At 41.2% G+C, this 27,245-nt stretch overlaps 1 protein-coding gene across 2 annotated transcripts in view; it reads left to right on the top strand.

The window, feature by feature from the left end:
• The first annotated feature begins 6,705 nt into the window (after positions 1-6,705).
• LOC105465108 (exportin 1) overlaps positions 6,706-27,245 on the top strand; it is a 59,319-nt gene continuing 38,779 nt past the window's right edge. Inside the window, exons 1-4 of one of the 2 annotated variants that reach the window (XM_011713350.3) lie at positions 6,706-7,480; positions 11,128-11,259; positions 19,128-19,229; positions 22,907-22,979. In XM_011713350.3, coding sequence (XP_011711652.1) covers positions 11,134-11,259; positions 19,128-19,229; positions 22,907-22,979 — 301 coding nt within the window. In that variant the 5' untranslated portion in view covers positions 6,706-7,480; positions 11,128-11,133. Of the gene's footprint in view, positions 7,481-11,127; positions 11,260-19,127; positions 19,230-20,316; positions 20,381-22,906; positions 22,980-27,245 lie in introns of those variants that run through there. The other variant, XM_011713354.3, reaches the window with a different exon arrangement.

The raw sequence follows: 27,245 nt of genomic DNA, 5'->3' as shown, positions 1-27,245 counted from the left end.
ACGTTACGAATAAAGAGTTGTACTGCCAAATCATGCTATACCACTCTTAAGAAAATATTTCATGAACTGTGGCAATTTTCAGTGCCTGGGCAAATGTTATACCAGTTATTGAAATAAATTTTTTACTTTTGCATTTCCCTAGGTAAAGATAGTAGGATTGAGCATGATGACTCATGCCTGTAATCCCAGCACTTTGGGAGGCCCAAGCAGGTGAACTGCTTGAGTCCAGGAGTTCGAGGCCAGTCTGGGCAACATGGCAAAACCCTGTCTCTACAAAAAATACAAAAATTAGCTGGGTGTAATTGCATGCACCTGTAGTCCCAGCTACTTGGGAGGCTGATGGGGGAGGATTGCTTGAGCCTGGAAGGTTGAGGCTGCAGTAAACTGTGGTTGTGTCACAGCACTCCCAGCCTGGTCGATAGAGTGAGAGCCCCATCTCAAAAAAAGAAAAAGAAAAAAAGACAATAGAATGGTTAAATAAATATTAAATAAATAAGTAGTAGTGAATAGAATTTCTTTTACTCAATATTCTGGAATTTATATTTGAATAGAAAGGAAGGGAAGGAAATAAAAACTAAAAGTTTATTCCTTCTAGGAAACTACTTCACATTTCATTCATTCAATTAAGTTATTAATTATTTTCTGGGATATCCTTGAATTCTTTTCATTTTATTTTCAAATACCTTAACTTTCTGTATTTATTTCCTCATCTTAAAATGGCAATAATAATGACTACGTCATTGGACTGTTGTGAAAATTAAATGAATAGATATCATAACATGTTTAGAAAAGTTCCTGGCACAGGATGGGCGTGGTGGGTCACACCTGTAATCCCAGCACTTTGGGAGGCCAAGGTGGGTGTACCACGAGGTCAGGAGATCAAGACCATCCTGGCTAACGCGGTGAAATCCTGTCTCTACTAAAAAAATACAAAAAATTAGCCAGATGTGGTGGCAGGTGCCTGTAGTCCCATCTACTCGGGAGGCTGAGGCAGGAGAAAAGCGTGAACCCAGGAGGCAGAACTTGCAGTGAGCCAAGATCGCGCCACTGCACTCCAGCCTGGGTGACAGAGCGAGATTCCATCTCAAAAAAAAAAAAAAAGAAGAAGAAAAGAAAAAAAAGAAAGTTCCTGGCACATAATAAGTGCTCAGTAAATGTTAGCTATTATAATTACCTTCACCTCCTCATCTGTCTGGGCTTATAGTCTATCTGCTGTTTGATCTGACATTCTCAATAAGCACGTAGAAACCAGCTTGAAATGGTTTAAACATAATACCACCTGAAAGCAGGGGAAGTACTGAGAATTTGCTATTAATGCATTTACTATGATGATTTGATCTCTTCAGAGAGGAATTTCTTCAGCTCTAAAAATACATTTTAAAATATCTCCCAGGGCTGGGCACTGGGGCTCATGCCTATAATCCCAGCACTTTGGGAGGCCAAGGCTGGAGGATTGCTTGAACTCAGAAGTTTGAGACCAGCCTCAGCAACAAGGTGAGACCCTGTTGCTACAGAAAATAAAACAAATTAGCTGGGTGCAGTGGTGCACACCTGCAGTCTCAGCTACTCAGGAGGCTGAAGCAGGAGGACCACTTGGAGCCAGGGAGGTTGAGGCATCACTGAATCGTGATTATGCCACTGTACTCCAGCCTGGGTGACAGAACGAGCCCCTGCCTCAAAAATAAATATATAAAAATAAAAATAAAAGAAGCACTGACCTTGTTGAGGTACAATGTACTTGCTCATGTACTCGTTTTCTCTCGCTCTCTCTTCTCCCCTTTATTGGGCTAGGATAATTTAAAATATTTATAAATAGATCAGGGTTTCTCAATCTCTGCATATTGACATGTAGGCTTCTCATTCTTTGATATAGGGGGCTATCCTGTGCATTGCAATATGTTTCACAGCACTCCTGGCCTCTGCCACCAGATGTCTATGGCACCCCCTCCCCAACCAGTTGCAAGAACCAAAAGTGTTTCCATGTTAGCTGTTATTATACTTCTGATATACTTCACCTTCTGATCTACCTGTAGTGTGCCCTGATTCTGACATTAGCTGACAGTGTTGTTTTGATAGACAACACTTAATTGCTAAATGTCTTGGGCGGGGGGGAACTGCCCTCACTTTGAGAACTACTGAAATAGATTCACTGACTTTGCTGTAGATTCTTCATTTTTTTCTAGTCAGAGCACCTGATAAGACAGGGTTTTTTCTGATTTTTCTCTTTTTTTCTTTTATTTTTCACATTTTTCCATGACTCCCTATACCATTTTTCTTTTTTTTAAAAACAGTCTTTCTCTGCTGCACAGGCTGGAGTGCAGTGGCTTGATCATAGCTCATCGTAGCCTGACTCCTGAGCTCAGGGGATCCCCCCGCCTCAGCCTCGAGTAGCTAAGACACAGGTATGCGTCATCATGCCTGGATTAATTTTTTTTTAGTTTTATAGAGCCAAAGTCTTATTTATGTTGCCCAGGCTTGTCTTGAACTCCTGGCCTCAAGTGATTCTCCCATAATAGTGTCCCAAAGCACTGATATTACAGGTGTGTGCCACCACATCTGGCTAATTTTTTGTATTTTTGTAGAGATGGGATTTCACCATGTTGGCCAGGCTGGTCTCAAACTTCTGACCTCAGGTAATCTGCCCGCCTCAGCCTCCCAAAGTCCTGGGATCACAGGCCTGAGCCACCTCACCCAGCTCATTTTTTTTTTAATTTATTTTATTATTATTATTTTTTGAGACAGAGTCTCACTCCGTCACTGGGCCGCAGTGCAGTGGCATGATCTCAGCTTACTGCAACCTCTGACTCCCTGGTTCAAGCGATTCTCCTGCCTCAGCGTCCCGAGTAGCTGGGATTACAGGCACGCACCACCACGCCCAGCTAATTTTTGTATTTTTAGTAGAGACAGGGTTTCACCATGTTGGCCAGGATGGTCTTGAACTCCTGACCTCGTGAGCCACCCGCCTTGGCCTCCCAAAGTGCTGGGATTACAGGCCTGAGCCACCACCATGCCTGGCCCATAATGAGATGTTTTTGTGCAAGAAAGAAATGGCGTATCTTTTCAACCCACAGGTACCAATTTTAGTTTACCTACTCTATTTTGCTTCTTATATATTGCAATGGACTGAATGTTTGTGTCCCCTGAAAACTGTTATGTTGAAATCCTAAACCCTAATGTGATGGTATTAGGAGATATGGCCTTTGGGAGATCAGTAGATCATGGGGGTGGGGTCCTCATGAATGAGATTAGCGCTCTTTTATAAAAGAGACCCCAGAAAGCTCTCTAGCCATTTTTTTCCCCTTCACAAGAAAGTATAGGAAGAAGTCACCGGTCTGCAACCCTGAAAAGGGCCTTTGCCAGAACCTAAACCATGCTGACACTCTGGCCTCACACTTCCAGCCTCCAGAATTGTGAGAAATCAATGTTGCTTAAGCCACCCAGACTATGGGACTTTGTTACAGCAGCCTAAACTGACAGTTGCAGCAGACATATAACCCCATGTCATTATTTTTATTTTTGGCCTAGAAGTACTTCAAACAAAACAGCTATAGCTTCCTCCGTCCTGTCTGAGAATGGTCCAAGTTAAGTGATATACTTATCTCATTTCTCCATGAGTAAGAGAATCTTGGGATCCATTGTTGAATGTCACCTCGTAGAAGAACTGTACAGATTTCTCAGACTATCAAACTGTATCTCCTAGATTTAGCAGCCTTGTCACATACTTTTTCACTATGTTCTCAAAAGGCAGCAACTCACCTGCAGGCAACTGCTGATTCTGCTCCTGACTGACTTGAGGCTTCACAGACTGTACGTAGATTATTCACTGACAGAATACTCATAATTTTCTATAAACATTCTCCACACTAAATTGAGCTTGATAGAAATAGGGGTGCAACCCAGACTTTATCTTCCCAGGTCAAGTTTTTCTTGAAATGAGTATCCTGTCTGGGCAAGGTGGCTCAGGCCTATAATCCCAGCACTTTGTGAGGCTGAAGCAGGAGGATCGCTTGCCTACAGGAGTTTGAGATCAGCCTGGGTGACATGGGAAAACCCCTTTTCTACAAAAAAAAAAAAAAAAATACACACATACATATATATACACACAAAACTAGCTAGGCATGTTGGCATGTGTCTATAGTCCCAGCTACTCAGATGGCTGAGTCAGGGAGGATCCTTTCAGCCTGGGAGAGACACAGTGAGACACTTTTTCCAAAAAAAAAAAAAAAAGAGAGATCCTTTCTCTCTCACCCTGTTTTAGCATCATACACAATCATACTTTTGCCGGCGTTAGATTGGTAATTTTTTTTTGAGACAGGGTCTCGCTCTGTCACCCAGGCTGGAGTGTACAGTGGCATGATGGCATCATCACAGCTCACGCAGCCTCAAACTCTCGGGTTCAAGTGATCCTTTCACCTTAGCCTCCTGAGTAGCTGAGATTACAGGCGCATGCCACTATGCCCAGCTAATTATTGTATTTTTGGTAGAGACCACATTTTGCCATGTTGCCCAGGCTGGTCTTGAACTTCTGGGCTCAAGCGATCCTCCCACCTTGGCCTCCCAAAATGCTGGGATTACAGGCCTATGGTAAAATTGATTTTGTTATATGTCCTTCTACGGTTTTTTTGTTGTTTGTTTTGAGGAGTCCCATTCTGTTGCCCAGGCTGAACTGCAGTAGCGTGATCTTGGCTCACTGCAGCCTCTGCCTCCCAGGTTCCAGCCATTCTCCTGCCTTAACCTCCCGAGTAGCTGGGATTACAAGTACCCACCACCACGCCAGGTTAATTTTTGTATCTTCAGTAGAGAGGGGTTTCACCATGTTGGCCAGGCGGTCTCGAACTCCTGACCTCAAGTGACCTGCCGAGCTCCGCCTCCCAAAGTGCTGGGATTACAGGCATGAACCACCATGCCTGGCCTATCCTTGTGTTTAAAGTGGCAGTTTCCAAGATCCTCTCCATGACCATGTTAAGTGAGGATTTACTGTATTTGCATATACTGTATTTGTAAACTTCCCGTTACACTTCAGTCTCTAGATTGCTTATAATAGCTTATATGATGTAAACTTTAAATCATCTCTACATTGCTTATAATGCCTTATACAATGTAAATGCTATATAAATATACTGCATTGCGTTTTATTTTGTATTATTTTTATTGTATTATTTTAAAAATATTTTCCACCCAGGGCTGGTTGAAATTGAGGATGGGGAACCCACGGATAGAGGGCCAACTGTACATCACATATCATACATAGTACTTTATATATGTATGTATATATGTATATCAAATGGCTTGATATTATTCATTTATGTAATGAATAAAAAACTTAGGTCTGAAAATCATCCAAAATCATTCTGGTGCATCTAAACATTGAGTTGTTGGGTTTTTCTTTATTGGAGGGGGAGTTAGAATAAGTGGTGCTTTGAAGTTAGTCATAGTCCATCGTGAACGAACATTTGCTAAAGAAAATTGTATTACTTCAATAAACCATTTATCTACCTCTTGGTGGCACAAAGGGCCTAGTAAATTTTGGTGGGCTATTTGCTCTTAAGCAAAGAACAATCTGTAAAGCTGATTTGGAGGACGCTTGGGAACAAACAAGAGACGCAACCACGTGAAAGACAACGTGCATGTGACTTTCACAGAAAATACTATTTGGTGATGATTTAGTACGTGAAGTGCCGCTAGGGTGAAAGGAAAATCTGAGTGTTGCAGATCAAGGGCACCAGGTGGGACGCAGTTGGCATGCAAGCTCACCCAGCCAAAACATGCGCTGTCAAACCAATAACCTGGGATTACAATGTTTTGGCTTTCAGGAAAGGTTGGTTGTCAAAGCGGCCAAATTCCAGCCTGGGGAGGCAGAGTTGAAATTTTAAGACTTTCCCAAGAAGTATTTCGATATATTTTCCGAGACCCTGAGAAGATCACGAGGCGCCAAGAATGCACGCCCTGCGCCTCACCCCAACCTCTCTCTCAGCTACCTGGCCCAACCCAGGCCTCTAAAATGGATTAGAGGTCTGGGGCCTACAATTGGCCTCGGAAGTGTTCCTTTCCCTCCTTTCTCCACCCCTCCGAGAGTTCAAAACAACTGGGTGTGCCATCCCTTTTCCGAGCGCATCCCCCATCTGAGGGGCGGATCCTAATTCCCGCGGGCTCAGGCCCCCGCAGGTTGGCGGGAGCCGGTGGGGGCGGGCCGGCCGAGTCCGGGGAAAGCAGATCGAACACCGCCGCGCGCCGCGATCAAACTCGCGCCGCCACTAACTCACGAGCTGCGCCCCACCCTCTCCGTCACCGAAGGCGCCCAGCCAATGAGCGGGCGGGAAAGGCCGGGCCTGCGAACTAGGCACTGGGAGGGTGAGGGCCGCAGGGGGAAGGGAAGTCGAGAGCTCGAGGGCGGGCTGCACTTGATTGACAGCTCGTTCGAACGAATCCTCCACGCGGCTTTCCTTCGCTCTCTTTTCTACTCAGCCCTGCTCTTCGTCCCACCTCCTCCTCCTCCACCCCTCTCCTCTTGCCTTTCGACCCTCCCCACTTCCCCTCCCCCACTCTGCGGGCAAATCGCTGCTGAAAAGAGGCGGGGGCCGAAGCGGCGGGCTCGTGTGGAGCCTTGAGGTGGGATTGACTGGCGCTCAGGCCAATGAGAGATAGGCTCATGGCGCGGCTGTAGCTGGAACTGACCAATAGGAGGGCGGGCTGGGGGCGGAGGCCCAGGTTCCAAACGCTCCGCGGCGCCATGGGCTGAAAACTCAACCGAGATGGAATCTCCCAGTCTGAACCGGTTTCAACCGGTTCCGAGTTTGAGGCACTAGGAGGAGGGGGAGAAGCGGCTGCAGCGGCCGCGGCAGGAGCAGCGGGAGCTACAGCATCAGCAAGAGCAACAGTAGCTACAGCCCCGGCGGCGGTGCCTGTTCCAGTCTTTGCTGCTGCAGTCCGTGCAACCACCCAGAGGGGGAGGGGGGAACCACCAGTCGCTGAGGAGCAAGAGAAGGGGGGAAAGTTTAGGCGAGCCTGGGGGGGGCCCAGCGCCGGAGCCGCGTGAGAGAGGGAGCCGTGTTTTGGTAGGGGGGAGTCGGACTGCAACTGGCAGCAGAGCGTCCCCCCGGCCGTGTGGACTCTACACCCCCTACTCCTGCCGCTTCTGCTGCTGCCTGTGGCTGGAGGGTCCCCCTGGGGCTGAATCTTTGGGACTTGACCCGGTTCCCTCCCCCTTCCCTCACTCCCCAGCCGGGCGGGAGCATTTATTCCCCAGATTAATTCCTTCTTTTTTGGGGGGCGGGTGGGTGTGTGTGTTGGGGGGAAGCGTCCCTGAAATAGTAAATATTATTGAGCTCTTTTTGCCCTTTTCCTCTCCGTTTTTTTAATTTCCTTTTTTAAGGTGGGAAAACTGTGAAACCCACCTTGATTCGTCCCCTCTCCCCCTCCCCACCTTCCCTGGCCCTAATCCCCCGACAAGGAAGGAAGGAGCAGTTGGTTCAATCTCTGGGTAAGTCGACTGTGTCTTTGGGGCCGAGGGTCGGGCGGCGGCGCGGCCGGGCGGGAGGAGGCCAGCGTGGGGCGCGGCGGTCGCGGGAAGCGAGCCCAGGAGGCGGCGGGCGGGCCGGGGGCGCGCCGGGCCCACAGCGGAGCCTGCGATTGAATGGAGCCGCTTCTGCCGCTGGGGGATGGAGGCGGGGAGGCGGCCGCGGGAGGGGAGCGCTTGCTGGGTCATTCGCGTGTGCGGGTGGCGGTGGAGGAAGGCGAGGAGCGTGATAGTGAAACGGGGCCCCGCGCGGGGTGGGAGGGCTTCCCCAGCCCCACGGGCTGGGGAGAAGTTGGGGTGATTTCAGGAACATCTCTGTAAATTATTAGGAGTGGAAGTTTCCAGAAATATTTAGTGCAGCAGCATTGAAACGTCCGCCTGCATCACGTGGCCCCCTCGGTGGAGAGCTTGGGATGGGGGAGGGAGGGGCTGCCGACTCCCTGTTCCTCCAGCAAGGAAACTCGAAAGCTCTCCGGTTTTTTGCAGAGTGGCATGTGAAGTAGGAAAGATGAATTTTTCAGGGGCCTGCACATGGGATTCCGTCTTGTAGTTCCTTTTCAGGGGTTTGAGTGTGATAAGTTGGTTAAACCATTTACTGCTGGCCTCGTATAGTGGAGGATGCCCTGATTCTCCTTCATTCCGATGTCTGAGTTTGGGTTGGGTGGGAGGAAGTGGTGTAGTAGAGGAAGCATTCATTACTGGCTCAGCCCGGACCTCCTCTGATCACGCCGAGGCCATGCTGCATAGAGAAAGGGGCGTTGAACTTAAGGCGCCTGGTCTAAATGCCTCCTCCGAGTATGGGCGGGGTGAGTGCGTGCTCCCGTGTGCTATAGTTAGAAGGGCTGCAAATCGGTTCGGGTGGGAAGCCAGGGGAGGGCGGGCCCTAGTGAGGTGTGTTTCTCCTGAATGAAGCAGGCGGTTGCCCACACACCTAAGGAGCAGTCAGTCTTTCGCCTTGTAGCGACTTGTTTTTTTTTTTCACCTAGTGTGAAGTTATTAAGCAACGGTTATGATTTCCTGGGTTTTGGATAGGAACTGGCATTGGGGGTCACTTGTAGAGTCACAACATTATCCATTAAGCTGGATAATCCCTAGTGTATGTTATCCAGTGAGTGGATTTTAGGATTGTAGAGCCCAACGGGAATGAGCGTTCGTGGTTACACCTCTCCCTCTTTGACTTGTTTGCTGTCTGATTGTATATCTTAAGTGTGGGACGCTGCTGTTAGTGGAAAGAATGTTTTGGAAGCGGCTTGATTTGGGGGACTAAATGTGCTTGGCATTGACCACAAAGCCGCCATTTCTGTACTATGTACAGTTCAAGAATAGGTAGGTCATTTCGAAGACAGCCGCTAGTTCTAAGGATGGCAAACTACTGTATTTAAATCCTTCTATTCTAAATCTCGTTTTTCACATCAGTCTAGTTCGGAGAATTCTATAAGGACAGTGTATTTGAAAGTGAAACTTGGAAGAGTCATTTTCTTAATCCTTTTTTGTTTTGGCATTAAACTATTGTAGGAGTAAATAGGTGAAAAGTTTGTTCAATAATTAACCGAAATATTTGAAAACTTCTGATACGTAGATCTTGATGCTTTGTGGACATTGCTTTTAAGCCTCAAATAATTAAGATTGTTCTGATCTTTTAAATTTTATAGTAGTTGAAGGTGGAGAGTTTACACATTCATTTGTGGAATATATATTTCCTCTCAGTTTTTAGATCTTAAGGGTTTTTTTTTGTGGTGTGTAACAAGTATCCTGCTGTTTAAAAAAGTTTGTTTAATGCCTACTACAAAATATTTTGAAGTCTCATCAGTTTTGTCAATAATGGACCAATTCTTGAACTCCTAATTTCTTGAGTTTCACATTATTTTTACATCATGTCAGTCATAGGTGACTCATTTTTTGGAGTTCTAATCTGTTGTAACAGACGTTATATTTAAATAACACATTTGCATTAAAATTGAAATTGCTGCCATTATTGTTATGGACATTTTTAAGCTATTATAAAATAGCCAGGAATTAACGCCTTTTTTTCCCCCCTGCCAAGCTAGTTTGTCCAAATACAGTGTAAAGAAATTAGCTACTCATTTTCTGGTCCACGAAAGTTCCTAAAATGGGAAGAAGCGGAGATCTGACCTTGTTAGTTCTAAATACACTAAACCAGGGGTGCCATGGATGGCTTTCAGGATGTCCTGAATCCTCTACAATTGTATACAGAATCATCAGTTTTTAAAAACTAGGTTAGAGCTATTGGTTCCTCAGAGTCTCAGGCATCTTAGACCCCAAAAAAGGTTAAGGACTACTGACTTAACCAGTTAGGTTTGAGTGGCATTGGCTTTGAAGAAAAGCAGAGGAAAGATATTTTTTATAATTCTGGGCAACAAAAAGTTGGATGTGTGCCAGCATCTTAGAGTAGAATCCTCTTAAAAGGATAGCGTTGCATATGAACTAGTAGGTTTTAACCAGTACATATTTTGGCGAAGTAGCTCATTTTTCTCTTAGAATTCTTTTTTATTTGGGAATGGGCAGGCTTTTACAGCTTTTAACTTGCCAATGAATCTTGTTAGGCATATTGCCCGTAAAGTTTTTTTTCCTAGATTATATATTCAGTAAATATGATTGTAGATGTAATTTCAATCCCCCAATTCATTGAGGGTTGAAACAATTTGAATGGTTTGAGTGTAGAAACTAAGTTATTTCTGTAGAGGCTAAGGGGATTTATACCAAGATATGTTAGACTTGTGGTTCCTGCTAACCATTGCTGTAGACGATAGGAATTACTGTATATCCACATTTTGATTTTTAACGTCATTCTGTCTTTTTTTGTTTGTTTTTTGAGATGGAGTCTCAATTCTGTTGCCCAGGCTGGAGTGGGGTGACGCATCTTGGCTCACTGCAACCTCCATCTCCTGGGTTCAAGCAGTTCTCCTGCCTCAGCCTCCTGAGTAGCTGGGATTACAGGCGCCTGCCTCCACGCCTGACTAATTTTTCTATTTTTAGTAGAGATGGGGTTTTGCCATTGTTGGCCAGGCTGGTCTGGAACTCTTGACCTCAAGTGATCCGCCCACCTCAGCCTCCCAAAGTGCTGGGATTACAGGTGTGAGCCACTGGGCTCAGCCCATTCTGTCTTTATAGAATTATTTTTATAAAGTTAAGATAATGTGAAGTGAGCTTTTACTGAGTTATCCAGAAGACCCTAGTTGGGAAGAAAAGAAAAACACATTCACTTGAACTTAATCCTACTTGCTTAAGAAGTTTGGACATCAAGATACTGAACTGTATCATGTTTTAGGACCATAAAATCCTAATAGTGGATGCATTTAAATAATAGGTTAGCATACTTTATAAATGTTAGTAGAATAGGGGAGTCTTTCTGGTGTATAAACAAAACACTAGAAAAGTTGAATGGACCATAATAATTTATGTAATTATCAAATAGCTAAGTAATTTCAGCTTATGTTACTTGCTTTTACTATCTGTTTTTTGTAATTAAAGTCTCTAAAGTATTCATTAAAATATTTGTAATAACATGGTTGAAGTAAAATAACTTGTAGGAAGTTTCTGATAATTCCAAAACTTCATAGGCAGCTTCAATGTTTTTTCTTTATTTTCAGTAATCTATGCCAGCAATTATGACAATGTTAGCAGACCATGCAGCTCGTCAGCTGCTCGATTTCAGCCAAAAACTGGATATCAACTTATTAGATAATGTGGTGAATTGCTTATACCATGGAGAAGGAGCCCAGGTAAAGTAGCCAACGAAAACTTTATAACATTTTGACAGTGTAACAGAGTTGGGTTTAGAATAAAATTTTAAATTATCACCTTTATAAAAGATATTCCATAGTTTGTGTTAATTTGGAATTCTATATTAACCATAATGAGAATTGGTTTGGAGAAAAAAATTGCATAATGTTTGATATGGTTACATTGGGTTGTTTTGGAATACTATTCTTATACTTGTTCTGTCCTTAAGAGCCGAATGTTATTAAATACTTTGTAGGTATTAAAGGTTCTCCGTACTTTTATATATACTTAATATGTTTGGAGCTAATATGATTCTTCTACTTTTAAAACATTTACAGAAGTACTTCACAGACATGTTTGTTTAATTAAAAACAGGAATACCAAGTATTTTTATGTTAGTTGAATTTCATACACTTTTCTAAGTGGTACTGTTAATGTAGGGAATTATCTTGAACATAAACCATGCTTTGATCAGTTTAAGTTTTTCGCTTTTTTGAACCCAACGAAAAGGTGAAACAGAAATGTGTGTAAAATTTTAAATTGTATGTGTCACAAGAAAAAAAAACTTGATTTTTTACCTGTGGGGCCAAACTTTTTTTTTGTTTTTTTTTTTTTGAGACAGAGTCTTGCTCTGTGTCCCAGGCAGGAGTGCAGTGGCATGATCTCGGCTCACTGCAACCCCTGCCTCCTGGGTTCAAGTGATTGTCTTGCCTCAGCCTCCCTGCTAGCTGGGATTACAGACGCATGCCACTTTGCCTGGCTAATTTTTGTATTTTTAGTAGAGACGGGGTTTCACCATGTTGGCCAGGCTGGTCTTGGAACTCCTGACCTCAGGTGATGCACCTGCCTCGGCCTCCCAAAGTGCTGGGATTACAGGCATGAGCCACCTTACGCCAGCCCAAACATGTTTTTGAATGAGTAAAAAGTTCTGCAGTTGGGTCAGAAATCTTTTTTTTTTTTGGTTTTTTTTTTTTTTTGAGATGGAGTCTCGTACTGTCACCAGGCTTGAGTGCAGTGGCACAATCTTGGTTCACTGCAACCTCCGCTTCCCAGATTCAAGCAATTCTCCTGCCTCAGCCTCCCGAGTAGCTGGGACTACCGGCGCACTACCACGCCCAGCTAATTTTTTGTATTTTGGTAGAGATGGGTTTCATATTGGCCAGGATGGTCTCCATCTCCTGACCTCGTGATCCGCCTGCCTTGCCCTCCCAAAGTGTGGGGATTACAGGCATGAGCCACCACGCCTGTCCAGAAATCTTTTAAGGTAGTTTTGTTGCCAGAACAGTAGATTTCTGGTTAGATGAATGTTCAGCTAATAGATATGAGGTTACTTATATTGTCAAGATATTTGTATTTGCATAATTAAGAAACTGAGTGCCATTACACTTTTTGAAAACATGTGAGATGCATATAGTACTATCTTTTATAGGTAGTCCAAAAAGCATCATGTATAAATGTTTCCATTCCCTTGTGAAATCTAACAATACTGCTTTCACTATAGTGGAAACTTGAAAAAGGGCTGTGGAAGCTCTAAAAGCAGAAAACATTACTCTGCAGTGATTCTGTAAGCTTGTTAGTCCGGGTTTATACTCTTAGGGCGTTTTGATCAGTACTTTATCTCCAAAAGCATTCTTGAAAAAATTATCCGTCAGTTTTTATTATCCCTGTCATTTAGTTGTTACTCATGCTGTACATTCAATATGAAGCTTTAAGCTTCATTTCTTCTAGCATGGATGCATAGAAAACAGCTGCTTTTGGAGGAAGCTATGAAAGTAAGGTTGGGTTCAATTTTGAATATAATATTGGAAGCACAGGTCTGTAGCCATTGGGGAAAAAGGCATTTAATTTTTTCCACATAGATTCAGCTACTAATACTATTTAATCTTTGCACTAAGCTAGTTCACTACATCTAAAGGCATGATAAATAAACCAACAGAGCAGTGTTTTTCATGGCTTATAACAGAATTAGTGGTAATTTTTATAATTGAGAATATATTACAGTAATACTGCTTTTAATAATGTTTCATAGTATTAAGAAATTTAATGGTTTGTTTTAAAATTGACTTCTTAATAAAAAGTAGATTAAGAAAAGTGTTTCTGGCCGGGTGCGGTGGCTCAAGCCTGTAATCCCAGCACTTTGGGAGGCCGAGATGGGCGGATCATGAGGTCAGGAGATCGAGACCATCCTGGCTAACCCGGTGAAACCCCATCTCTATTAAAAAATACAAAAAACTAGCCGGGCGAGGTGGCAGGCACCTGTAGTCCCAGCTACTCGGGAGGCTGAGGCAGGAGAATGGCGTGAACCCGGGAGGCGAAGCTTGCAGTGAGCTGAGATCCGGCCACTGCACTCCAGCCTGGGTGACAAAGCGAGACTCCGTCTCAAAAAAAAAAAAAAGTTTCTAAATTTTTTTTTTTTGTTTATAAGGACAATAGGTTAACTTTCCTTTTTTTGTTTATAAGGACAATAGGTTAACTTTCCCAAAGTAAAAGGATTTTGTCTGCAGTAGTTAATAGATCATGTGACAATCAGTTGCGTAAAAATAACTAGCAAACATATTGTATTATAAATGAAGATTTAGAGCTTAAAGCTGGTTAAGGAGTCCTTTTAGTCTCTAAAAGTCCTGTGTTGTTAGTTCAGTCTACTTTTTGTTTACCACCTCCTTGGGGGTCTTATTTCAAAGGAAAAGGAGTAGTAGCAGAGAGCTGCTGTGGTGGAAAACATGTTTTTAGTGTTAGATGTCTTAATTTGTTTCCTGGAAGCTCTCTCTAGTCATTGCTTAAGTCCCATGTACAAATGTGACCTCCCCTGCAAGAGATTGGAGGGTAGTAATGATGAGGTTTATAAAGCACCTATTACAGTGCTTGGTAGGTAGAAGGCACTCTGTTTAAAGGTTATACATTTAGCAGTATAATGAAAATGATTTAGCATATGTGATACTCATTGCTTGAAATTAAAAAAAAAAATTTTGCTACTCATAAAATATCATGCACTAATAATGACAAGAAAAATTTATTATACTAATTAAGCTGTTAAAGTCAACTGGGAAGAAAGCTGTAGGTAGCCTTTTTTTTTTTTTTTTAAGGAATGTGTAACTTGGGGAGGAGAAGAAATTATTTACAAGGGTGACTTTTAATCTGTAGACAACTTTTGCATACATGATTAGTATAGTAGGCTATTTAGCACTGTTACATTAGGACTACTCTCTGTTACAAGTATTTTTCTATTTTTAGCCAAGTAGACACCTAGAAAAAAGATACAGAAAGAGTTGGATGTTGTCTCCAATATTGTGTTCTGTTAAAGATCTTGAACTCTATTGCTTAGCAACTAAAACGCTTTCACCACTCAGTAGCACAAGGGAGATGCTAGGTTTTCTCTCTCTTTAGTTTGCTTTTGTGTCTTTTTTTTTAAACCCCTACTGGGGTTTTAAGTTTATAAAGAACATTATGTAAGAATGGTGGGATTAGAATACATTAGAATGCAAATACTAGAAGTAACATCGGAGAGTAAAATTACAACTAACAGGAAAGAACATGATTTATGTAGAGATTGAAGTGAGTGGTGATAGTGTGGGAAGTATTTGATTCTGTGTAGAATGCTTATCACTTCAAAGCATCTGACAAAATGGCAACTTGACCAAGTAACTTTTACTGTGTGAGGATCTTTGATACAACTTTTCCTCTAGTTAGATAAGGTTATCTAGCTAGATATTCTCAGGGAGAAGATCAAAACACTGCTAAAATGTGCTTTGGCCCTAGATAACTCAGATCATTATTCTTTCTGCCTTCTATAATTTCTCATATGACACATTATACCCATCAGTCCTTTAATGAAATCAAATAAAAATGTGTATAATTGTATTTTAAAATATACACATTAACTCTTCTAACCACAGACTCACAATGGAAGCAGGCATCTGATCTTTTCAGGTGACCACAGTGGTTCTGGTGGGTTTCTGGGTAGAGAACAACCATATAAGTTATTGAGTGTGTAGCAGTGTGTTTTGCTGATTGTGTATGGGATAGTCATGATTGTGGTATTGTGTTTACTACCTGAGGAAAAGATCGTGGTTAAAATAAAGCATCAACGCCAGGATAAGCATATGATTTCTCTCTTTCTTTCTTTTTTTTAATGAGACAGAATCTTACTCTGTAGCCCAGGCTGGAGTGCAGTGGTGTGATCTCAGCTCACCACAACCTCTGCCTTCTGGGTCCTGGTTCAAGCAGTTCTCCTGCCTAGCCTCCCAAGTAACTGGGATTACAGGCACGCCCCACCATACCCAGCTAATTTTTGAATTTTTAGTAGAGATGGGGTTTCACCATGTTGGCCAGGCTGGTCTTGAACTCCTGACCTTGTGATCCTCCCACTCGGCTTCCCAAAGTGCTAGGATTACAGGTCTGAGCCATGGTGCCCTACCAAGCATACGATTTTTTAAAAAAGACTAGAATAAAAGTCAGGCTAAAGATTATAAGGTATCTTTGTCGGAAATGGTTGTAAGAGTGCTTCCTACCCTGTTTTTGATGCTTTGTTGTTTATAACCACATAATTAAATCCATGATAAAGTAAAATATAAGAGAAAGGTAATTGACAGATTTTAAAGTCATCAAACCTTTTTCTTGCTCTGTCATACAGGCTGGAGCACAATGGCATGATCACAGCTCACTGCAGCCTTGACCTCCCAGGCTCAATCTTCCCACCTCAGCCTCCTGAGTAGCTGGGACCATAAGTGCATGTCCCACCACACCTGGCTCATTATTTTTTCTTTGTTTCCCAAGCTGATCTTGAACTCCTGGGATTACAGACATGAGCCACCACACCTGGCCCAAACTTTTTGCTTACAACTTTTAATAGAAATAGGTAATAGGAAGGATCTAATTGAGTTATAAAAGAAACCTTAAAGATACAAAAATGAAAAGGATTAAGCCATTGCTTTTTGTCAGTAGAATTAAAAGGTGTTTGGTAAAAATACGTTAATGTTGTATGAAAAACTTATTGAAATGAAAAAACTATATAGGCCGGGCGCGGTGGCTCAAGCCTGTAATCCCAGCACTTTGGGAGGCCGAGACGGGTGGATCACAAGGTCAGGAGATCAAGACCATCCTGGCTAACCCGGTGAAACCCCGTCTCTACTAAAAAATACAAAAAACTAGCCGGGCGAGGTGGCGGGCGCCTGTAGTCCCAGCTACTCGGGAGGCTGAGGCAGGAGAATGGCGTGAACCCGGGAGGAGGAGCTTGCAGTGAGCTGAGATCCGGCCACTGCACTCCAGCCTGGGTGACAGAGCGAGACCCCGTCTCAAAAAAAAAAAAAAAAAAAAAAAAAAAAAAAAAAAACCAACTATATAAAATGTTGACATGGCTGGATCTTAAAAACTGTCAAATGGAAAAAACTAATTGCAGAAAAGTTTCTTTTGTTTTGTTTTGTTTTGTTTTGTTTTGGAGAGGGAGTCTCAGTCACCCAGGTTGGAGTGCACTAGGGCAATCTTGGCTCACTGCAACCTCCGCTCCTGGGTTCAAGTGATTCTCCTGCCTCAGCCTCCTGAGTGGCTGGGACTATAGGCGCATGCCACCATGCCCAGCTAATTTTTGTGTTTTTAGTAGAGATGGGGTTTCGCCATATTGGTCAGGCTGGTCTTGAACTCCTGACCTCATGATCCGCCCACCTCGGCCTCCCAAAGTGCAGGGATTACAGGCGTGAGCCACTGTGCCCAGCCTGAAAGATTTTTTAAGTATAAACATAAAATTTGGTAGCCATACAACCGTATTCATGAAATTTACACACATGCCATGAAAATGAGGACAGGAAAAGACAGACCAAGTTTATGAAAGCCATTACTTTTTAAAGAAGGAACAAAGGTGTACTCCCAGCAGTTTGGGAGGCCGAGGTGGGCAGATCACGAGGTGAGGAGTTTGAGACCAGCCTGGCCAACAGGGTGAAACCCTGTCTCTACTGAAAATACAAAAATTAGCCAGGCGTGGTGGCACGTGCCTGTAGTCCCAGCTACTCGAGAGGCTGAGGCAGGAGAATTGCTTGAACCCTGGAGGTGGAGGTTGCAGTGAGTTGAGATCCTGCCACTGCACTCCAGCCTCGGTGACAGAGTGAGACTTCAAGTAAAAAAAAAAAGAGAGAGAGAGAGAGTAAAAAGAAGGAACAAAGGAAGGAAATGGCACTAGGGAAAGGCACAAAGATGACTTTCATAAACTTCAGTTATTTTATGTTCAAAGAAAAACTGATACAAGCACATGGTGATGGCTACATAGATTAGTATTTCTGGGTTTGCTTGTTAAAAATATGAAAATAAAGGCCGGGCACGGTGGCTCAAGCCTGTAATCCCAGCACTTTGGGAGGCTGAGACGGGCGGATCGCAAGGTCAGGAGATCGAGACCATCCTGGCTAACATGGTGAAACCCCGTCTCTACTAAAAAAATACAAAAAACTAGCCGGGCGAGGTGGCGGGCGCCTGTAGTCCCAGCTACTCGGGAGGCTGAGGCAGGAGAATGGCATAAACCCGGGAGGCGGAGCTTGCAGTGAGCTGAGATCCGGCCACTGCACTCCAGCCTGGGCGACAGAGCGAGACTCCGTCTCAAAAAAAAAAAAAAAAGAAAAGAAAAGAAAAGAAAAACGGAAATAGTTTCCAAAACAAATATTTTATATATGAAATTAGTGAAATTTCAAAATGGAGAAAGGATGGTTACAATAAATTTTAAGAGCCCTTTTTAAAGAGCTCAAAGGGTATGTAAGTATTTGGGATTTGTGGTCTTACTTAGACCTAGTTTTCAGTAGTCTTTCTATGAAATGTATTTTTGTAGTTACAGAGCTCTTGGTAACTCTTGTAAAGCGGAGTGTCCTGCTACATTACATAACTTATCTAAGTAGATGTGATTTTTTTGTTTTTCTAGAGGCAGAGTCTCTGCTCTGTCACCAGGCTGAAGTGCAGTGGCACCATGATAGCTCAGTGCAGCCTTGATTTCCAGGGCTCAAGTGATCCTCCCACCTCAGCCTCCTGAGTAGCTAGGACTACAGGTGCAAGCCACCATGCGCAGCTTTTTTTTTTTTTTTTTTTTTTTCTTTCATTTTTGGAGAGTCATGGCCTCATTACATTGCCTGTCTCCTAGGCTGGCCAGCTGGTCTTGAACTCCTGACCTCAAGTGATCCTCCTGCCTCAGTCTCCCAAAGTATTGAGAGTACAGGCATGAACCACTGCAACCGGCCTAGATAAGAATTTTTATGTTGTTTTTGGTTGATTTAAATGCTGATAACTCATTTGCTTCAGAATAGATCTTTGGTTGAAATCCAGTGCAGTTTTGAGACTAAAAAATAAACCAGATTTACTCCCAAAAATGTTACTCTGTTTCAAAAAAGTAAAATATTTGCACCTTTAAAGATTAGGAGTTGGCTGGGCATGGTGGCTCACTCCTGTAATCGCAGCACTTTGGGAGGCCGAGGCAGGCGGATCACCTGAGCTCAGGAGTTCAAGACCAGCCTGGCCAACATGGTGAAACCCCAGCTCTACTAAAAATACAAAAATTAGCTGGCTGTGGTGGCACCTGCCTGTAATCCCAGCTACTCGGGAGGCTGAGGTAGGAGAATCGCTTGAACTCAGGAGGCAGAGGCTGCAGTGAGCTGAGATCGTACCACTGCAGTCCAGCGTGGGCGATAAAGCAAGACTGTCTCAAAAAAAAAAAAAAAGATTAGGAGTCATGTTTAAATAATTTTATTTCTATTTCTGTAAAGTCTAAATTTTGAATATTTCTGAACATTGATGATAGAATCTCTGTCCAATTAGAATTTGTGCCTTGCTCAGTAGTTTTCATTTTAATGAATGCTTCAAAAGAACACATTAGCTTAATTTTTTTTTTATAATATTTTAGCAAAGAATGGCTCAAGAAGTACTGACACATTTAAAGGAGCATCCTGATGCTTGGACAAGAGTCGACACAATTTTGGAATTTTCTCAGAATATGAATACGAAAGTAAGCAAGTGGTGGTTTTAAAATCTGTTATTTCTTTTCTTCCAGTCATAAACTTTGAGGAAGGTATCTCATTTTTAGTATTAGCATTTGTTATCTCAAATCATTTTATATTGTTAATTTGTTTCAAAATTTAGTGTTAAGCATATAATTAATTCTTGCAAATAGTCCTAAGAATTATGAATGAAGTTTTGTAATGGGACTAGTATGCAAGGTGGCTTTTTTGGTTGTCTGATTTTGTTTTTTTCTTTTTAGAATATGTATACAGGTCTAAGTAGCATAAATTCTGAATGTTATTCAGAGATGAAACATAACATTAAGGAATTATTTTGGGCAAGTAATCAATATAATACAGGCCAGGCACCTCTGACACCAAGTTGTGTGGACAGCTTAAAACCCTACTCCATGGCATTGGGCTTCTAATGGGACAGCACTCAGTTTTTATTTACAATGGAAAATGTTATAATTCGGGTCCTTTTTTAAGTTTGAACAGAAGGGTTGATCAAAATGTGTTTTGTCTGTTTTAGGCTTGATGATTCACACTTCTCTTTAAACTGCCTTAAAGTAATAAAATACTATGGCATTCTGTTTAATACACGAAAGGTTTCCACTTGATATACATTGTGTTAAAACAGAAGATAGCCATATTCACATCTGTTTCTGAAACCAGACTTTGTTAATTAACAGTTTTAAAATATTAATTAGTTTTGACAGCTTGTAAATTTTAGGTCAAAAATACAGTCCAGAACTTCCTCAAAGTGCTAACCTTAAGTAACATAACAGTGTTTGCCTGTTTGCTTGCCTGGTAAATTTTGCTTTTTATACTGACAGACATTACTAATGTTTAAGTTGATTTATCAACAGTATTTTTAAAAACTCAAATTTGTCTTGTGAAAATTGAGATGATTAGAGGAACAGAAAGAAAGCAACAGGTAAAGAATTCTTCAATTTACATAAATTACAAATGATTTGGTGCTAAATTTATGCACTATGACATTTGGCTTTTATGCAATCATTTTTTTTTCTTTAAAGATGTTAACACTACCTGATATTAATCATAATGTTCCATTATGTTGATTGCTTGTAATAGGAAGAAAAAGGGTGTCTTCCTGTGCAACTGACACAGCTAGGCTTTGACGGCAGGCCTCCACAAGGTCTACCCTTTTGATTCCCTTTAACTGAATTCTGTTCATCAATTGTTTTTGTTTCATGGGCGGTGGGAGGGGAAAGGGGAATTCGATGCATAAAATAAGTATTTCTAAGGGCTCAGTAGAAATTTCTACCATAGGGATCATTTCATGCATTTATCTTTTCATTTAGTGTTTGCTGTTATCTGTCCCTCATCTTCATAACTCAGCAGTGGATTTCTCAAGTTCTGAGATGTAATGCAAAAGTATAATTCTTTGGAATGTTTGGATCATAGTGATTGATCATTTGCTTTCAGATTTGACTGTCACTTCAGATTTTGAGCAAAAATACTAAAAAAAAAAAAAAGTTATTTGAAGAGACATGACCTCTGTTGCCCAGGCTGGAGTGGAGTGGTGTGATTATAGCTCACCGTAACCTCAAACTCTTGGGCTTAAGTGACATTCTGCCTAGCTTTCTGAGTAGCTAGGGCTACAGGTGCATGCCACCATGCCTCGCTAACTTACCAATTTTTTTTATAGAGGCGGGGTCTCCCTGTGTTGCTCAGGCTGATCTTGAGCTCCTGGCCCTCCCACCTTGGCCTCCCCAAAGTGTTGGGATTACAGGCGAGGGCCACTTTGCCTGGCGCCAAATAACATTTTTTCAAAGGAATGTAAGTTTTCTTTGTTTCAGTTTCATAGGCCAAGTCTTTATGTCTGGGAGAGATTGGATTTTAGGATATTATGGTAACAGATGTATTCCTCTGACCTAACCTGGGCAAAGCTTTTATTGGGCTCCCTGCTTCAACTTGGCAGAAAGATGAATTGTATCTTCATCAAGCTTATGCTACCTTTATGCAGTTGTAGAAAATAACTACAGGTTAGTAAATAGTAACTTTAGGTGACAGTGTCTTTTCAATAAATACGTAAACAAAAAGTTTGGTTAAATAAGATGAAGTTATCTTTAAGATTTTTATTTCTAACTATATGGTGGGTTTTGTTTCTTAGTGTTTTAAAGGCTTTTTAATTGATTTTTGACAAGAGGATACATTGTAAGCAGTGCGTTACTTTGACTTACTGAGTCTTGACAATCTGATTTTGTGCCTATAAAATTGTTTAGGGTAGTATGTTTTGAAAGCTAATTAAGAACTTCAGGCATTTGGAAAATTCTCTTTTTTGCTTATTTACATATTTCTCAGACCTAGACATAATAAATAGATGTGTTTTTAAAAATGAACAGGTTAGAAAAATCGCTATTTACTGCTGATTATGAAACATTGTAATAGCATCAAATTTGTAATTTTAGAATTTTGCTTTGGCCTTGTTTTGATTTTGAAAGTTTTTAAGGAATGTTTGCAAATGTAGTACTTTAGTTGAAATGGCAAAATTTTCCTGAAAAGTGTGAAATGTTAAAATGAAAGAAAACAGCAAAAACATTCACTGTTTGAGCACAATGTAGTTTGGGACAGTCTATATTGTGCTTTGGATAAAATGAGCATTCACATGATCCCTTTGGTTGAAATACTAATGCTCCTATTTTATTGTGTAATGACTAACCATTTTAAAGATGAACTCTTATTCTCAGCCAAAACTTGCAATCTGAGGTTATATGTCTATATATGAATGAGTTTACCTTTCAGGTATTATAGCTGATTCTTCCCTAATTCTCTCAGTTGAAATGTACCACAACAGTTTTGTCCCTTTTCTTCCTCCTGCCTATCCACACTAATTGGTCATAGTAATTCAGGTAGTAACTCCTGGAGCTTTATAAATTATTATAAATATTGTTGACTATTTAGAGTGAGTAATCAGCAGGAGGGACAAAATGGCTTGAAAGTGGTATCTCTTTTTTAATTTTTTATACTTTTAGTTATAACTTTCAGTATTTAGGAAGAAATACCTGAAAGGTAGATACAGATTGCAACATGCATTTGTGATTATTTTGACTGTGCACAAAAGTTTATCTTTAAATTAGTAGAAATAGCAACTATAAGGGTGGGGTTAAAATATAAAATAAACCCATGGGTTGTCTTGCTGCTCCTTAAGTAACACACCAGTGATGCTTGTAAACACTTTTTATAGAAAGTATCTGTGACAATACTTTAATATTTGGCCAAAAGCTTGTAACTCCTAGAGGATGGTAGGAAGCTTGATAGCATCCAAACTGCTAAATTCTTAGGAGCCTGTTCGTGTTAAAGTACGTGAGCCTATGAGCAGTCATTTATGCTGTGAATTCGTATCTGGCTGCTACTTTTCCTTCTACAGATAAGCCTATTTGGCTGCTAAAGGGCTTTTTATTTGGTTCTTCCTCCTGGTGTGAGCATGTATAAACAGCAGGACGTTATATAGAGTAGTAAACAATAAAATGAGGAAAATGCATGAAAACTCAGTATATGGGTGAATAGATACTTGTTTAATATATGTAATTAAACTTGGTAGCATAATGTTTTTGAAACTTTAGATGTAAATGTGTGAATGTCTGTCCATTTGTGAATCCTGAGAGTTGCCAGTCCTATATAGCAATATATTCACATGCTTCTATTCTCCAATTTTCAGTATTATGGACTACAAATTTTGGAAAATGTGATAAAAACAAGGTGGAAGATTCTTCCAAGGAACCAGTGTGAAGGTAGGAAAATATATTAAAGAATTATAAATTCAGAATTTTGTTATTCCTGGCATTTTTATTATAGTTGTTTGAGGGGGCATATAATGAATATTTAGTATATTTTGCTCTAATGGAGCTTATTGCTTTTATCATGAAGCAAAGCAGGTTCTGTTTGTATTGGTGGGTACAGGAAGGCCACTTATAGGTTATCTTTTGGGAGAAAGAGGAGACTGGACTGTTAAATTCTTGACTATAAATATTCTAGTTAAAAATATGGACTATGGCACAATGGCTCACGCCTGTAATCCCAGCACTTCAGGAGGCCGAGGTAAGTGGATCACTTGAGCCCAGGAGTTCCAGACCAGCCTAGGCAGCATAACAAGACCTCGTCTGGACAAAAATTTTAAAAATTTTCTGGGTATGGTGGTACATGCCTGTGGTCCCAGGTATGTAGGAGTGTTGCTTGAGCTCAAAAGGTCGAGACTGCAGTGAGCTGCAGTGGGCCGTGATCCTGCCACTGCACTCCAGCCTGGATGACAAGAGTAAGACCCTGTCTCCAAAAAAAACAAACACACAAATATAATATGGGCCGGGCACAGTGGCTGAAGCCTGTAATCCCAGGACTTTGTGAGGCTGAGGTGGGAGGGTCATTTAAGGCCAGAAGTTTGAGACCATCCTGGGTAACATAGTGAGACCCTGTGTTTACGAAAAGTTTAAAAATTAGCCAGGTGATGTGGTGCAGGTGGTGGGGAACGGGTATCAGTGGGGTGAGGTAGGAGGATCCCTTGAGCCAGGAGGTTGAGACTGCAGTGAGCCATCATTGTGCCACTGTACTCTAGCCTGGGCAACGAGCGAAACTCCGTCTCAAAAAAAAAATATATATATATATGGTTAACCCAGGGATGGAAAAGCCAAGTACTAAAAATCACAAAGCTTTTTTTTTTTTTTTTTTTTACCTTTTTGTGGTTCTGGGAATGCCTTGTTAGAGGTTGGCTTCTGAAAGGAAGAAAGATCAGAAAATGAAGGTGTAGTGATACCTGTTAATTAATTTAACTTTTCTGTCTGTGGTACCTTGAGGAATGTAGTAATATTTTGAGAAACCTGAGGCAAGGTTAGTTTCTTATGATTCTTTGATACAGCTAATTTCAGTTACGATACACTGCGTTTTTACCTACTCTATTTCTTTGTTTATCTCTGAACAATAGAAATTTTTTTTTCTTGGCTTTATTATGGGGCACATGATACTTCTAGTAGCAGTGTCATTTAAAATATGTCTCATTTCTTTGATTACTTGTCTGTAAGTATTTCCTTCACCTGCATTCTCTTATCATTATGGTAGAATAGTGACGTGGATTTACTTATTTAATCTGACTTAAACCTTGACAAAGTTTGAGCACATTTAGAGTTGGATATGATGAAATTTTAATGCCAGTATCTTTTTTTAAGAATATTAAGGATAATCAATGGCAATATCTTTAATACATCATAAATCATAGATTAAGAGTGATAGTGCAGGAGCAAATAGTGTGCCTGCCCTAAAAGAGGTTCTCATTTTTTTAAATGTTGAATTATGGTTTGAAACTATTTTAGATCATGTTCTGTGATGGACTGAGAAATTAATAAGCACAATTTGACTATGTGGTCCAAGTAAGTCCTAAATACTTTATTCTTCAAGGATCTTTAGTGTAGTCATTCCTTGTTTCTTTACTACTATTTATTGTTTTACTCATGTGTTACAAGCCCCAGATTTAATTTCGGCCATGGTCTGCCATACCACCAAAAGGTGTTCTACTTCTGTTCCATTTTACTGTTGTATAATTTTAAATCCTCATTTTGTTCTTAACTCTACATCTCTGTTTTTTATCACATTTGATTGTTCTGGAAGATCTTTTCCAGGTTTGAAATATATATGATTATACTAGTTTATCAACATCATAGTTACATTTATTATAGAAAAAAGTAATTTAAAAAATTTTTCTTTCTTCCTTTCTTTTTTGTTGAGACAGGTTCTAAGTCTTTTCCCCAGGCTGGAGTACATTGGCAGGCACCATCTCTTCAACTTCAAATAGCTGGGGTCAAGCAATCCTCCCACCTCAGCTTCCCAAGTAGCTGGGAACACAGGCATGCCCTACTAAATTTTTTTTTTTTTCCCCAATGTTTTGTAGGGATGGGGTCTCGCTGTATTGCCCATGCTGCTGGCTGTTAGGCTTGAGCAATCCTCCCACCTTGGCCTGCCAGAGTGCTGGGATTGTAAGCATGAGCCACCACACCTAGTCAACATGATTAGCTTTTTAATTTTAACTGAGAGGCTTCTGTAACCTGAAGATTTATTTCACAAAGTGTACTATAACTTCTGAACATTAATTTTCCTTCATCTTTAAGTAACTTTGGTATTGGAAATTATATAAATTAGTTTTAAAATATTTATTTCCTTTGTCCGTAAGTATCCTGTGTTTTAAAGGTGGTATTCTTGCTTGTTAGCTATAGCTATACCCTTTGTCCAACTACCATAGCATATATATTTGTTTACCTGGGGTACATATTGTGCATTTCCTTTGTACCAATTACTACTAAATATTAAGGTTATAAAAATACTTGTACATCAAAGTGCTGTATGTCATAGTTACAATTAGGAAAGACAAAACACATATAAAAGAGGAATCATAAATCAGCAGTAAATTAGGTGTATATAATGAGTGCTTCACAAGCTAAAGGAACAGAATGATGTCTAAGTCCGGCCTTTTAAGCCAAGTTTCATTCACATGATTGGAAAGAAGTGCCTGGTGTATTTTAAAGGAAGGAAAGGTTTCACTGCGTAAGAGTATACAAAAACTAGATTCCTGCGTTTTTTTTTGTTTGTTTGTTTGTTTTTCTGATCTAGAATTTCTTATATCTGCTTTTAGGTTCTTTTCCACAGCATATGTTAATTTTTATTTATTTGTTTGTTTTTTATTTTTGAGACGGAGTCTCACTCTGTCGCCCAGGCTAGAGTGTAGTGGCACGATCTCAGCTCACTGCAAGGTCCGCCTCCCGGGTTCACGCCATTCTCCTGCCTCGGCCTCCTGAGTAGCTGGGGCTATAGGCGCCTGCCATCACACCTGGCTAATTTTTTTTTTTTTTTTTTTAAGTAGTAGTAGAGACAGGGTTTCACCATGTTAGCCAGGGTGGTCTCGATCTTCTGACCTTGTGATCCTCCCGCCTCGGCCTCCCAAAGTGCTGAGATGACAGGCGTGAGCCACCACACCTGGCCAACATGTTCTTTTAAATTAATAGCATTTTCAGTTTAGGCCTCTTGTGTAAATACTGTCAGGAAAATCTCATGATTCTTGAGTCGGTTAGGTGTCTCTTGCTGTGTTATACTTTACTGTATCCTGTACCAGTGGGTCACAGGAGAATAAAATTTTAAAGAGCAAAAGATAGGTCCGACACAGTGGCTAACGCCTGTAATCCCAGCATTTTGGGAGGCCAAGGCAGGCAAATCACGTGGTCAGGAGTTCAAGACCAGCCTTACCAACATGGAGAAACCCCATCTCTACTAAAAATACAAAAATTAGCCGGGCTTGGTGGCGCATGCCTGTAATTCCAGCTGCTCAGGAGGCTGAGGCAGGAGAATTGCTTGAACCTGGGAGGCGGAAGTTGCAGTGAGCTGAGATCACACCATTGCATTCCAGCCTGGGCAGCAGAGCAAGACTTCGTCTCAAAAAAAAAGAGCAAAAGATAGACATAATTAGAAAGTAAGAATGTTTAAAAGAACATTTAATTTTCCATAAGATATTTTTATAGCAAGAGAAAGGGAGAGATAATAAAACATTTAAATAGGTTGAGATTTGTGTTATGTAAAATTTATTACGTTTCTCTGGATTTTCATTTAGCTTTAGGCCATTAAGTATGTGTCTGTTTGTGTGTGTTTTATGTGTTTTGTCCTTCGCACCCCACATTACACTTGGCTGTTTTAGTCACTTTTTTCCCCATCCTCCGAACTGTAAGCTCCTTGATAGTGGAGCTCAGAGTGTCTTTTTTTCTTTGGTTGGTTGTTTTTGTTTTGTTTTTTGTTTTAGACGGAGTCCGTCGCCCAGGCTGGAGTGCAGTGGCGTGATATTGGCTCACTGCAAGCTCCGCCTCCCGAGTTCATGCCATTCTCCTGCCTCAGCCTCCTGAGTAGCTGGGACTACAGGCGCCCACCACCACACCTGGCTAATTTTTTGTTTTTTGTTTGGTTTTTTTGTTTTTAGTAGTAGAGACGAGCTTTCACCGTGTTAGCCAGGGTGATATCGATCTCCTTACCTC

The sequence above is a fragment of the Macaca nemestrina genome, chromosome 13, assembly GCF_043159975.1.
Source record: "Macaca nemestrina isolate mMacNem1 chromosome 13, mMacNem.hap1, whole genome shotgun sequence".
Classification (NCBI taxonomy): Eukaryota; Metazoa; Chordata; class Mammalia; order Primates; family Cercopithecidae; genus Macaca; species Macaca nemestrina.
This window is presented reverse-complemented; position numbering and strand designations above follow the sequence as displayed.